This window comes from Seriola lalandi, unplaced genomic scaffold (assembly GCF_002814215.2).
Source record: "Seriola lalandi dorsalis isolate HSWRI2012SDOR001 ecotype SW California unplaced genomic scaffold, Sedor1 jcf7180002054936, whole genome shotgun sequence".
NCBI classification, from domain to species: Eukaryota; Metazoa; Chordata; class Actinopteri; order Carangiformes; family Carangidae; genus Seriola; species Seriola lalandi.
In genome coordinates, this window is record NW_019525488.1 from 182,153 (window position 1) to 195,361 (window position 13,209).

Below are 13,209 nucleotides of genomic sequence, written 5' to 3' on the forward strand. Positions count from 1 at the left end.
CGGTTGCACAAAACACATTAAGATTTTCCTTAAAGTCTGAGTTAAGAACAGAAACTCTTGTGGCCATTATTCAACACTAACTCTGGAAGGAGAGACTGTGACCATGTTCCCCGACACTTGGCTGGATTCCAGTTTCATACTTTGAAATGTGAGTTTGTTTGCCGCAGCTCATTTATCCTCTGGCACCACAGAGAAACGTTGTACAGAAGATTTCTTCAACTGTTATATACTGCACATACTTTACATTTTATAGTCCTGACTGTTTTCCTGGAAGTGAAATCAAAAGAGGCGGAGCCACGCTGCATATGTATTTGGTTTTATTGAAGAAGAGAGATATGAATAGGTAGCCCGTTTTAAGGCACCTTAAAAATGTACAACAAAAGCTGAACCATTTATTTATTCAGAATACAAAAATACACATCTCAGTGACTCCAAATCGTAATAAATAGTTAACCATGCATTCTAACCATAAAAAGGCACAGAAAACAGTCACTTAGTAGTCATAAAAATGATCAACTACTTTACCAAAATCATCCAGATAGTAATACAGGTGACAACTGTAACATTATATTCCAAAGGTGAAAACACAATACACATCATATCATTTAACCTTAGGCAATAAATATGCAAATATTGTTTATACCTACATATATATTCTTAAAAATGAAAACTGTGCCATTGTAAACATAATGTAAACAAATGAAATTCACTTTTCTCCCATCACTTCAGGAACCATATCAAAGACGACGTGTTAACCTGTCTTTCAGAGATCCTTGCATGGGTTCGTTGGTTTTTGAAAACCAGGCAGTTTGCAGCATTATTTACAGACTACTGGAAAACACAGCGAGGGGCGAAAAGGTGTCGACTTCCACTTTGTATGGAGAGGTCAAGCACGATCTTATATCCTGGAGTCTTGAAACTTACAGACCCCGGCAGACACTTTGAGACGCACAGAAACCTTTAAACACAGACACAGCTGGAGAACTGCAGCAGTGACCGGTGTGATGGACATTAAATGGAAGTGATGAGCACCAGGCAGCATACAGCAGCTCTACTACACTGCTCCAGTAAAGCACATGTAAAAACCTATACGCAGATTTTCTGGCTCGCAAAAGGCCAAATAGTGAACAATGAATCTGATGCGCTAAACAAATTAAAGGCGTAGTTCTGTCTGGGAGGATGTTTGAGTGAGTGGTCTGTAGTCACGTCTTTATCTTTGGCTGAGGATGAACAATAGTGCACACATGAAAAAAATCATCTTGGTTTTGAATTAGATTCACGGGTTTAAAGAGATTATACTGAATATAATGGTTTAGACTCAGCTGATCGTCGACATAAGCAACTGTAAAATCATTCAACAATGTGACTGAGGGACAGCAGAGACGCCCTCTGGTGGCACATCAGGGACGATGCATGACTATAATATAGGATACTTTGATGTGGAAACTTTAGCGCCCACTGTTCAGTGAGAAACAGGGACGACTGAGTCATTAAAGTTGAAATCACATGGTAAAATTTGTTGGTAACTATACAATTGCGGACAAAGTCAAATATGCCACAGCGAGGACAAATGAACACAACAGTCGTGTCTGCCCGGCCTCCTCACTCAGCGACACCGTCCCACGTCAGTGTCTCGTCCTGGAAGCACAGAGGAGCAAAAAACTACAAACTACTGAAACCGCTGGAAGAAATTTGGAGTCGGTAAGAAAACGCAGTCTGTCTGTCTACGGGTCTAACGCTTTAAAATCTAATCCTCACACCTGGAGGAAGCAGGAGGAAGAGAACATGTACAAAAAACTCTTTCCAGGGGGTTTTTGTGTGTTTTTTTCCCCCGCTGAGAAACATCATGTCAGAAAGCTGCAGAGACAGTATCAAAACAAGAGATCAAATATTGCACCATCATTAGAATACAACAGCATTATCATGTACAAGAGATTAGAACAAAATCAACTATACACAATTGTTATGGTGTAATATACACAGTCAGATGTGTCAGCTGTTGACAATGCATGCCATGTCAGCAATCTACAAATGCATTAGACTACAACACTTACAAACATTGTTTGCATACACTGGTATACTGTATATACACTGCATATATATACACATATATATGTATATATACCACCTTAGCATCACATATAGAAATATACCCTGTAATGCCACCAGTCTTAAAAGAAACTAACAAGTACAGGTAGTGTCCTGTCAACATCTCACTGTGATTTGAAGGAAAATAAGCTGCACTTGAACAACGCTATGCAGGCTGCAGATCAACGTCTCTATTATATATTCAAAACCAATATCTAACTCCTATTCTCATTAGTGTTAAATACTGTGTTAACTTGCCAAAAGTTTCAAAAGTTGAGGTGAACTGTTAATTCTATGTAATGATATGAGGAGTTGCACTTGCACAAAGCAAGAAGTAAAAAGTGCCTTTTAAAAACACAAAAGAACTCAACAAGCCGACGGTAAATGTGGTCGACGCTTTTACTTCCTTCCTGTTTAATACTAATCTGCTTCCCAGCTTTAATGGAATTAAGACCTAAGACCAACTGGCCGATTAAATAAAGAGTTGATGATCATGTTTTCTTAGACATTCACTTTGGTACTTAATTCCATATATTCATATTCATACCTCATCAACAGCTTTTTTATAAACTTCTTATGATATCTACCAATAAAGCACATTTACACTATGACTGAAAATATGGCACCTGACATCATCATCATGCAAACAAAATAAATTAAAGCTAAAAAACCAGAAGATTTAGACCAAACAAAGAAAAGAAAGATGCGTTCAGTAGTAACAAATGGCATCGTAATACTTAATGTAAAACTTCTTCAAGTGTTATTTTTGCACACAAAAAAAAAAAAGATCAAGACACTAATCATGCAATTAAACATATCTGAAGTTGAGCAAGCACAGCATGCGACAGTATCCCACTGTTTTCAGGAACCACACCTTCCACTGTTTGTCTCTGCGTTGATGCATCCGCAGCTCTATGAATATAATATCCAGCAAACATCACATCTGCACACACTACTGAACTGAACTGAAACCAACCCCCCCCCCCACCACACACACTCACACACACACACACACACACACACACACACACACACACACTCATGGAAGTCCTGGTTTGCTACTAGTTTGTCAGACAACATGTGAACTGTCCTCAGTGTGGTTAGTTGCATACCTGATTGTGTGCTAGGAATGGTTATTAACTCAGAAATGGCTTTTTTTGTGTGAAGATCCATGACTTCCTTTTGCACTTCCTCCGGTCGTTTTGGCACCAAAGCACAAACACACTAATGTTTCTTGTTCACAACATCACAGAGGTCGTCTCAGCGCGGCAGAGAGGCAGCGTCCAGCTCTCCCAGAATACCTGTCGTCTCCTTCGCTGCCCACGGCGCTGCCAGACTCCTCCCACTGATGGCAGAGGGGGAGGGGGGCGCTCATTTCCCCCTCTCCGGCAACATCTGCTCCCGGGTTAGAGGTCAACCATGGAGGCCTTGGCCAGGTCTTTAGTTCCCTGGAGAATTCTCTTCATATGACCCACTTTCGATATCCCCAGATCCTGAGGAGGAATAATAAGAGCGACGCGTTAAAAACCCTCAGAGAGGTCTGCTGCAGGGCGGCCGTTAGAACCAGCGCCGCCTGCTGATCATTAACCCTCTGAGGTCCACGGACGGTTCTATTAACATCCTTGTGATAACACAGCGCAGAAATATGGTTTAAATGTTGCTACGATCTGTCGACTCTCCACTCTCTGTTTCATGTTCTTGTGAGATGGTACGTGACTCACAGCTGCAGCTGGAGTGTAAGAGCAGAGTGACAGACAACACTTTGCATTTATTATACATGTTTCTACTACTTTACTCACATGTTGCTCTATTTCTATGAATCTAAGACTTTGGTGAAGACGTTTCAAGCACCAAAACAATTCATCCACATCATTAAAGGTTTGATTTCACATGAGATTTGGAGAATTAAAAAAAAAAAAAAAACAGGCTTCAGTTTTGCTCAGTGTAAAGAACAAGAAGAAAAAGGTAGTTCTGAAGATTGTGATATAAACACTTGGGTATTATCTTAAGAAATGATGCAGGAATCGAGAAAATCCTCTCAGACCTCAGAGGGAGAAGTTTTCAGACTGCACCAACTCGCTCGTTGTTTCTTCTGTAAGTCTGAGAGGAAGGAAAAAGATTCTTCATATCGTGAAGTCATCGTCAGGCCGCCGCCGTCTGTCGGCCGGGTGACTTCTCTGTGACAGAGTCAATCACCTTGACAACTACTGGATGGATGAGCCTGACGATCCAGAGCTTTCCTCTAGCGCCACCTTGAGGTTCACATTTGTGCTTCTGCGTGAAGAGTGTCAACAACGGGAACGAACACAGGTGTCGTGTAACTGTGTGTTAAAAAGCTGTTATTTAGTTATTCTTCCCTACAAAGCCAAAATACAGTGACTACATATTAGGACAAAAATGAGTTTTTGTCAGTTTTAGATCATAGAAACGAATAGTTTATATATTATATACAACATAGCTATAGAGGTAGCCACAGCTAGCCTCAACTGTCATACACATGTTAACTTCAGGGAACTAATATTTTGTTTAATTTCATTTAGAAGAAGATAAATCCCATCATGGAGGATGAAAACAGCTCAACTAGTCGTGCTAAAAGGCAAACATGCTAACGTTAGCTCCGGGGAGTAGCGGTAGCTGCTACTTCAGTTTTTGACTCTAGTAAAAGTCACAGTTTGGTGTAATACAGCTACTTTTATTAATCTCTTATTGAAATGTATTCAGGTGTAAATTCATTTACTATTTCATTCAAGGTAATTATCATTAATATTATTATTATTATTTAAAAATGGTGGATGGAAAGCTGAAAGAACCCACTTGGTTTGTTGACTGTCTTATTCTCTGCAGTTTTCCAAAGGTCGATGTGAAGTATTATTTTTTTTTATTGTAAAATAATCCAATGTTCCGGTTAAACCCAGTTTCTTCTGAGCTTCAGCTTTTCTACCGCTGTCTGACTTCGCAGGCCAACATTCACTTATCACAGATATATTGGTCAAATCCAAATATGTTTGAGTTCATGTAAAAACATTGTTGATGTTGATATATTTGGCAGAACAATGCAACTTTTTTTTTTGACAGAAAACAAAATTAAAAACCCGTGGAACTCCAACACTATGTCACATGATCTTTATTAGGAGGGGAGCTTGTTTTTCACATCTTTGCAGCCCGTGCAAAGTCAAGACAAGATGTGATCTGTTGTATATCTGTGTGGCTCATTTCAAGCTCCTGGAAACTCTGCAGGACGACACCTTTCTTTCTTTCTTTTGGATTCACAGTCTGGCTTCACTTCCTGACTTCAGCCCTGTACAACCAGCCCAGCTCAGTCTGCCCCCCCCCCTGTAGGCTTCCCCTCGGAGCAGAGACAGTGTTAGTGGGTCACAGCGAGTCTCTTTCACAAAGCAACGATCAGACAGAAGAAGCCAAGCAGAGCAATGCAGCGAGGCGGCGAAGACAGGGAGACACCCGACAGGTTAAAGAGCGCAAGAACCAGACTGAGAGGAGACGGGGGGGGGGGGGGGGGGGGTCACACAGATTCACCGAGGGACTGAGGTGTGTGAACAGGTGTGTGTGTTTACCTTCAGGTCCCTCCTCTCCAGGTGCAGCAGCTCCGAGCCTCGGATGTCGTGTCGGATGAAGGTGTCTCTGTACTCCCCCAGACTCAGCTGTTCCAGCCAGACGCCCACCTCCTCTGTGCCCCACCTCTCCACTACACACACACACACACACACACACACACACACACACACACATAAACACACACACACACGGAGCAGAGCAGAGAGAGGCTCAGAGCGCCTCGCAGGTACACACACACACACACACACACACACACAGTCACCTCTCACTCAGGTGTGAACACGTCGTCACACGACCTCACAGATGGACACAAGTCGTGGTGAATCACTGAAGGAAAAGATGGAGGAAAAATAACAAAAGGGGGGGGTGAGCGGGAGAGCGGTGGCTGCAGCGGGCGGAGGAGGGAGGAGTGTGACAGAGGCCAAAGGTTGGTCAGAACGAGGCCAACGGCGTTCCAGGAAGGCTGGGGGCATGCATACTGGACGGCAGACCAGATCAGAAACACACAGAAATAGTAGGAGGTAAAGGAGGCAGGAAATACAGCCCAGCTAGTCAGGAACCCGCCCGCTACCAGAGGAGGAGGGGCTTACTCTCTCTCACCTGATCTGACTGTTAATGTGTAAAAAAGCTCGTGGACTGTTGTGATTCTTCAATAAGCCACTAACACCAGCTGGTTTGTGTCCCTGCAGGGATTCGTTCTCCCCGTTCTTCTCTGTGCCCTCTGAAGCCACGCTGACGGTAGGATGGGAGCATGGATGGAGCGGGGGGGGGGGGGGGGGGGGGTGATGGTCAGGGTCAGACTGTGGGATGTAACACTGATACCTTCACACACAGACTGTGATCGGATGGCAGCGAGGGACATGGTGGAAGGCGACCGTGACGATCGGTGGTAGAACAGAGTTTGTTTATTTTGTGAGTGAACCTTCATCGTCACCTTGGTAGCAGTGACTGAGTGAAGGATGGTAGCACCTGGCGCTAACCTGCTAGTGCGAGCGTTTAATAACCCGAGCGTGTGATTTCTGCAGCCGCTGAGATAAAGGAAACAAAACAACATTCATTCTATTTCAACTTAAACTTCATACTGTGACTGTTTGAACCACGTTTTGATTTAATGCTACCATCCTTTCAAATTAAAAGGCTTTAACGTGGCAGATGGGACAGACTGGGACTGAGCGACTGAGTCAGTCCGTCTGTTCCAGTCTACTGAGGCAAACGGAGGCACAGCCCTACCTGACTGAGGGCTCGTCTTCTTGGCGGCCTTCTCCTTCTTGAACTTGGGGACTATGCGAAACATGCTGCTGCGACTGTTCCTCTTGCCGTAACCCAGAGAGTGGTCCTGGTACATAAGCACAGTCAACCTATAGCCTTTCATTTAGCTACTCAGCTCTCCCGTTACCTGGAGCCATGTTACACCGAACAGACACTTCTGTACATGTGTGTGTAGCTTTAACTTTAACTTAGGAGTAAAACAGAGTGTTGGTGACGTTACAGACTCTGGTGTGTGTATGTTGCCCTACAAAGGCAAAACGCAATAACTACTGCTCAGGAAGTTTGGTTAAAACCTGCATCTGTTTTGAATCTATAAACATAGAATATATAATAGAAATAGAAAGTTGAAACATTTATATAATCTTATTACCTGTCAATGTAAATATTAGAATATATTTCTCAGATTCATGTTTGGAGACTGTTGTGACTGAAGTGGACTTTACCATCTGCCTGCCTCACTCCATCAGTGGCTCCGCCCTCAAATCTCTGCTCAGTGTGTCACACAGACACTGTAGCTAAATGCTAGTAGCAGCAGCTAACTATGTAGCTCCTTTAATACACTTTCTTACCTTCAGAGTTTCTGAATTAGATTGTGTCAAGTATCTACAGATGAACGCTGATGTTAGCTAGTTACAGTCTAGCTAACTAATGTTAGCTAACTAATGTTAGCTAGTTACAGTCTAGCTAACTAATGTTAGCTAGTTTCTAACTTTAGCCTTAAGTTCCTTCATGATAGTCTTAATGTTCAGTTTGTTGATATTCACTGACAGATGTGGTGCTGCTGAACTTTACTGAGCTGTTTCTGTTATTTCGCCGACTCTCATTTATATAAATGAAGCGAACAAAATGATAGAAACACCTGTCAGTTTAAAACTATTTAATTCAACAGCACCACAAACTGCAGCCTCCAAAATGACCAGAGAGTTGTATCGAGGCTTTATGGCAGGACTGCTGTTTAAACTGCATCGTATTAGGTTTAACTCAGTATATGTGAAAGTATTGTGCCACAGAAATGTGTCATTTCAGTGAAAACAGCTTTTTAATTTTGCTGTAGCTACAACATGGACCTAAAAACCAAGTGAAAATACAGTGAGTACTCCAGCTGTGGAGTTACTGCTCTCTGTCTGAGTAAACAGAGCTAAACATCAGCTAAAACTAAAGCTGTGATTAGTGGTTGATTTTCTGTTTGTGTAAATGAAAAATATCCATTCTGGTAAAGTCACACTTTGGTTTTCAGTTTGTTATTACACATAATGAAATAAAGCAGCAGCTAAATCACTTTGTAGATTAGTTCAGTGGATCTCAGTCGCTTCCTTCTCATTTTTTGACGCTCTGACCTTTGAACCATTCGTCAATGTATTACATTGCAAAGTAATATATTCCATTTATTTCAATATAAATATTAATAAAAACTAGTCACAGACACACTTGACTGTAAATAATAATCAAACTGAGGGTCATTTTATTAAACAAACTAATTAACTAGAAAAGCTGCAGTGATTTTTTGGGGTAAACTAATCAGCCTAAAAAGAAACTTCCTGTTTTACAGTCTGGAAACTTGAAATGCTCTTGTCTGGAGCTCTGTGCTGCTGTAGTTACTGCGCTCTGCCTCTGTGGGGCAGCAGTGTCCGTGTTCATGCCTGTGTGTCCGTGTGTGATGTCGCTGCTCACCTCCTCGTCGTTGGGCTGCAGTATGTGGTAGAGCCAGGGGATCTCTCCCAGTTTGCCCAGTTCCAACTCCACACTCTGCAGAGCGCCGGACAGCTGCTCCTCCTCTGGCGGGTCCAGTTGCTGCAAAGAAGGAGAAAACAAACTGAGATCAGCTCCAGGCAGCACCTTTAACACTGTAATGTGTTTGAAACGTGACATAATATGGAGCGAAAGTAGAAGAAACTGATTAACGATGAAGTGATAATGACCAGAGAGACTCTGCCCAGCAGAAGAGACTCGGTCTCGTTGTACAGAGCCTTGACAGTGCTGGCCACCTCTATCGCTGTGTTCCTGGTCAGACTCTGGAAACAGACACAACGCTCATTTAGTAAAATCTCTCCCATCGTACAGTTCGTCCAACACACACACAGACTTTATTTAACAAGCTGGTTGTTCAGTTTATAACAGGATCGTTTTAGTGGTTTAACGTGCAGCAACATATGAAACAAACGAACCGTGAGAACTGTAAAGAAGCAGCTAAAAGTGAACAATTCTTAATACTACAGATAGTAAGTGTGAATATATTTGAAGTTATTTTTGTTTTGTCACGACTTCTTAAAGCTCAGCCTGAAATCACATGAAGGTTACCGGCCTCCTGTACGTTACGCTCCAGTCAACGGGAACGGGAGCGCAACACAAAGGTGCCTTGGTCCCAAAACCAAAGTTAAAACACTGACTTATCAGTGAGGTCATCTATTATTACCAGAAAAAAATTATATTGGAAGCAACAACTTCAGGCCAAAATAATACACAGAATAAAGTAGCTGGCTAACCCGAGGTGACGAACCCTGAGTGGCCCCCACAGCTTCAGTGATATTTACAATAAACTTATATACTGTTTGTCTCTACCACACACACACACACACACACACACACACACACACACACACACACACACACACACAGTATTCAGACAGTAGAAATCTCCCATTAAACAGCTCTCACTCGTCCCTGTGACTTCCATGTGTGCAACGTCTCAACAAGGTTCAAACTGCAGCTGCAGCCTCTGAGGAGATTCCTGACAGTGTTTGTTTGAATCTGAAATGCAGCAACATCCTAAAGCTCGCCCAGAATAAAAACAGCTGCATGTTGAGTTGCTCACCTCTGGAAACTTGGGGTGTGTCTTGTTGATGGCGTGAGATGCAGCATTAACAGCATGAGCCAGCTCCTGCTCCAGAAGCCCATTGGTCTTTGCAGCCTCACATATCCTGTGATCAGACGGAGCACATGTCAGAGGGTGTGATTCACTTCCTGGACTCTTCGTTCGTCCGTAAAGCCTCTGGGGTGAGACCTGATATTCATGGCTGAACGTGTTTACCTTGTGATGAGCTCCTCTGCAGCTCGGGCGCACATCTGCACCAGGGCGGCCTCCTCCTCCGTGGCCAGGTCCACAGACTGCTGTGGGTAGAGGTGAGGCCGCAGAGGAGGCTTATCGTACTTCAGCTTGTCTTCCCACGACTTCAACGTGTTCTCAAACGCCTGCAGGGAGAATCAAAGGAGGAGGACGTCATGTGAAGCTGTTCTTTACCTCCACTCCCCCTCCCCCTCCCTCTCTGAGTCTCACCCGGTCTCTGGTGAGCATCTGAGCCCGGTTCTTGTGCTGGATCTTGATGACTCCCGGCGGCTGGATCCAGGCCTCACCGTCCACCTGAATGGGAACGCCCTCATCTCCCAGGATGGTAATCTTCACTGTTCGACACTAGTTCAGCCAAAGAAACAAACATCAGCTACACATATTCCTCACGTGTGTACTTTCCCTTGTGTATTGTTCTTAGTGTGTGTCCTCACCTGTGCTATGCGGTGGTGTTGCAGCTTGATGACTCTGGACACGGCCATCTGCATACTCCCAAACACAGCCACGACTTCCAGGATCTTATCGTCAAAGGACGGAGCGCAGAAGATCTGCACAAAGATCACAGTCAGGAAGCATCAGTTTCTACTGAAGAAGTTCATGAAAGCTCCTCCAGTGTAAAGGTCTGTGTCCATGTGTAGTGTGATTATAGATCAGCTCTAGCTTCTATATTAATACTGTGAAAGTATCAAAGCCTCAGTCCACAGAGAAATGCACACAGCCTGTATTCAGAAACTGAGCCTTAAAACCAGCCTGTAATGTAACTGTGACAGGGAGGATTTGTGAGCGCACATCTCTGTCCCTCAGAGGAGACATTTCCCTCCCGGTCAGCTCAGTTCATCCGGAGCCTGAATGAGAAATACATCGTTTCTGAAAGAAGAAGCTCCCACAAAGAGTCCGGTATTGATCTGTGCTCAGGAAACTGCCCATGAAAAGGTCAGAGCAGAGAGGCTCCGTGTGGCTGTTCAGGGCTGCGACCACTAGAGGGAAACCACAGCTGATTGAACCAGGAGACAACTTATGATTGTAATGTACGACTGTGTATGTGTGTGTGTGTGTGTGTGCGTGTGTGTGTGTGTCTGTGTGTGCGTGTGTGTGGTGTGTGTGTGTGTGCGTGTGTGTGTGTGTGGTGTGTGTGTGTGCGCTCATGATGACTAAGTTTAACTAAATGTCCTCTCCCTGTTTCTGTTTCCTCCTCTCCAGCAAAACAGTTACATAACACCAAATGCACATACTGTATGTGTGTGTCCAAGGGTAACCTCTGCAGGGATGTGTGTGTGTGTGTGTGTGTGTGTGTGTGTAAACTGACACTCTAATCCCTCAGCAGCCCTTGTGCTCGGAGCCTTAAACAAACAAGGACAAACATCTCTGTAACCACCCCTCCACCTCCAGGCTGTCAGGGTCATGTTAAACCAGGATCCAGGTTGTCTTCCCAGTGAGAGAGAGAGAGAGAGAGAGAGAGAGAGAGAGAGAGAAGGGGGGGGGGAACATCCGGAGGACGGTACATGTACTCACGTCGTCCTCCTTGGTGCCGCCCCAGAAGTTGGTCCCGCCTGCGTAGCTGGGAATGTTTAAGACGGCGATGCCCTGGAGGCTGGGCAGGGGGATGTACTGACCGTCACACTGGGAACCACGAGAAAGAACCAGTCAGAGCTCAGATTCATCAACATCAGATCTAATATGTTTCTCTACCTTTAATTCACTTTAAGGCCAATATAGTATATATATATATAGCAATAGTATATATAAAACTCTGTCTCACACCAGTGTCCCTTTCATTTCATTATAACTTCCTAAAAATGAAGCTTTATTGAAAATAATTTTGTACAAGATGGAAAAAATGGTATTTTAATGAACCTTTGAATTGCTTAAACTTTAATTGTTACTTCTGGACCTGAAGTAAAAACACAACCCCGGAGTTTTCAGACTAACACAGGACCAGCAGAGTTTCTGAAAGTCTCAGTTTTCTGTGAGTCGTGTGGACATGACGAGAAAACGTAAAAGCAAAAGAGATGCGTTTTGAAGCGAAAGCGTCGTGGTGTGGACGCAGCCGCTGCTCCAGGCTTCAGCTGTCTGGGTCCAAAGATTTTCAGAGCCACTCAGGTGTCTCAGTTCATTAAACCTTTTGAACCGTCACACTCTGCTGTCTCACCTCCAGCTGGACCTTCTGCTCCAGGTTCTTGTAGGTTCTCTGCAGAAGCTCCTTCGTGCCCAGAACACCGTACCACATCATGTTCTTGGTCCGACTCCTGAGAGGGAGCACAGGGTGTGTTCAGGTACCAGAGACTCAGACACCTCCTCCTCTCTCTCACTTTACACCATCACACTCATGTCGTTAGATTCTATTAACAACATATCTATCGTTGGTGTTGGATCATTCTTCTCACCTGCATTTCTCCGGATGCTCCTCTCGCTTGTTGTTGAACTCCAGGGAGATTTTAGCATCAAGGCCGATTCCAAAGTAGTTGTTCATCACACACTTCTCCATGTAGCCCTCTCTGCACACACACACACACACACACACACACACACACACACACACACACACACACACACACACACACACAGTCAGTGAGCTCACAAACTCACACATCAAAGATAAATAGAAAGACAGATGTAGAGACAGACAGATGTAGAGACAGACAGATGTGCAGAGACAGACAGATGTGCAGAGAAAGACAGATGCAGAGACAGACAGATGTGGAGGACAGACAGATGCAAAGACAGACAGATGTGGATAAACAGACAGATGTAGAGACAGACAGATGCAGAGACAGACAGATGTGCAGAGACAGACAGATGTGTCTCTCACAGTGAGTCCAGGTCGGGGTCGATGAAAGGCGTGGCTCCGAAGGGGTCGATGTTCGCCAGCAGCATCTTGCTAATGATGGAGCTGCCAGCGATGGAGGCAGCCAGACCTGCCCGCAAGCCTACACACACACACACACACACACACACACACACACACACACACACACACACACACACACACACACACACACGCAACCACACACATGCACACACACACACACACACACACAAACAGAGCTGAGTTGAAATGTCTTTACGCTGTATGGACATTTTAACATATAAAACTTATCGTCTGTGTCTGTGTGTGTGCGTGTGTGTGTGCGTGTTTGTGTGTGTGTGCGTGCGTGCGTGCGTGTTTGTGTGTGTGTGTGTGCGTGTTTGTGTGTGTGTGCGTGCGTGCGTGTTTG

General features: G+C 44.2%; 1 protein-coding gene across 1 annotated transcript in view; it reads right to left on the reverse strand.

Annotated features, from left to right (window-relative positions):
- Positions 1 to 300: 300 nt before the first annotated feature.
- The window catches only part of dgkh (diacylglycerol kinase, eta), a 56,648-nt gene continuing 43,739 nt past the window's right edge, over positions 301 to 13,209 (reverse strand). The window contains exons 17-29 of the mRNA XM_087170225.1: positions 12,804 to 12,921; positions 12,379 to 12,489; positions 12,144 to 12,240; positions 11,507 to 11,614; positions 10,429 to 10,542; positions 10,205 to 10,339; positions 9,959 to 10,119; positions 9,743 to 9,848; positions 8,850 to 8,942; positions 8,602 to 8,721; positions 6,892 to 6,997; positions 5,661 to 5,791; positions 301 to 3,581 (exon numbers count right to left, since the gene is read on the reverse strand). Of these exons, the coding sequence (XP_087026351.1) occupies positions 3,495 to 3,581; positions 5,661 to 5,791; positions 6,892 to 6,997; positions 8,602 to 8,721; positions 8,850 to 8,942; positions 9,743 to 9,848; positions 9,959 to 10,119; positions 10,205 to 10,339; positions 10,429 to 10,542; positions 11,507 to 11,614; positions 12,144 to 12,240; positions 12,379 to 12,489; positions 12,804 to 12,921 (1,487 nt within the window). The 3' untranslated portion in view covers positions 301 to 3,494. The remainder of the gene's footprint in view (positions 3,582 to 5,660; positions 5,792 to 6,891; positions 6,998 to 8,601; positions 8,722 to 8,849; positions 8,943 to 9,742; positions 9,849 to 9,958; positions 10,120 to 10,204; positions 10,340 to 10,428; positions 10,543 to 11,506; positions 11,615 to 12,143; positions 12,241 to 12,378; positions 12,490 to 12,803; positions 12,922 to 13,209) is intronic.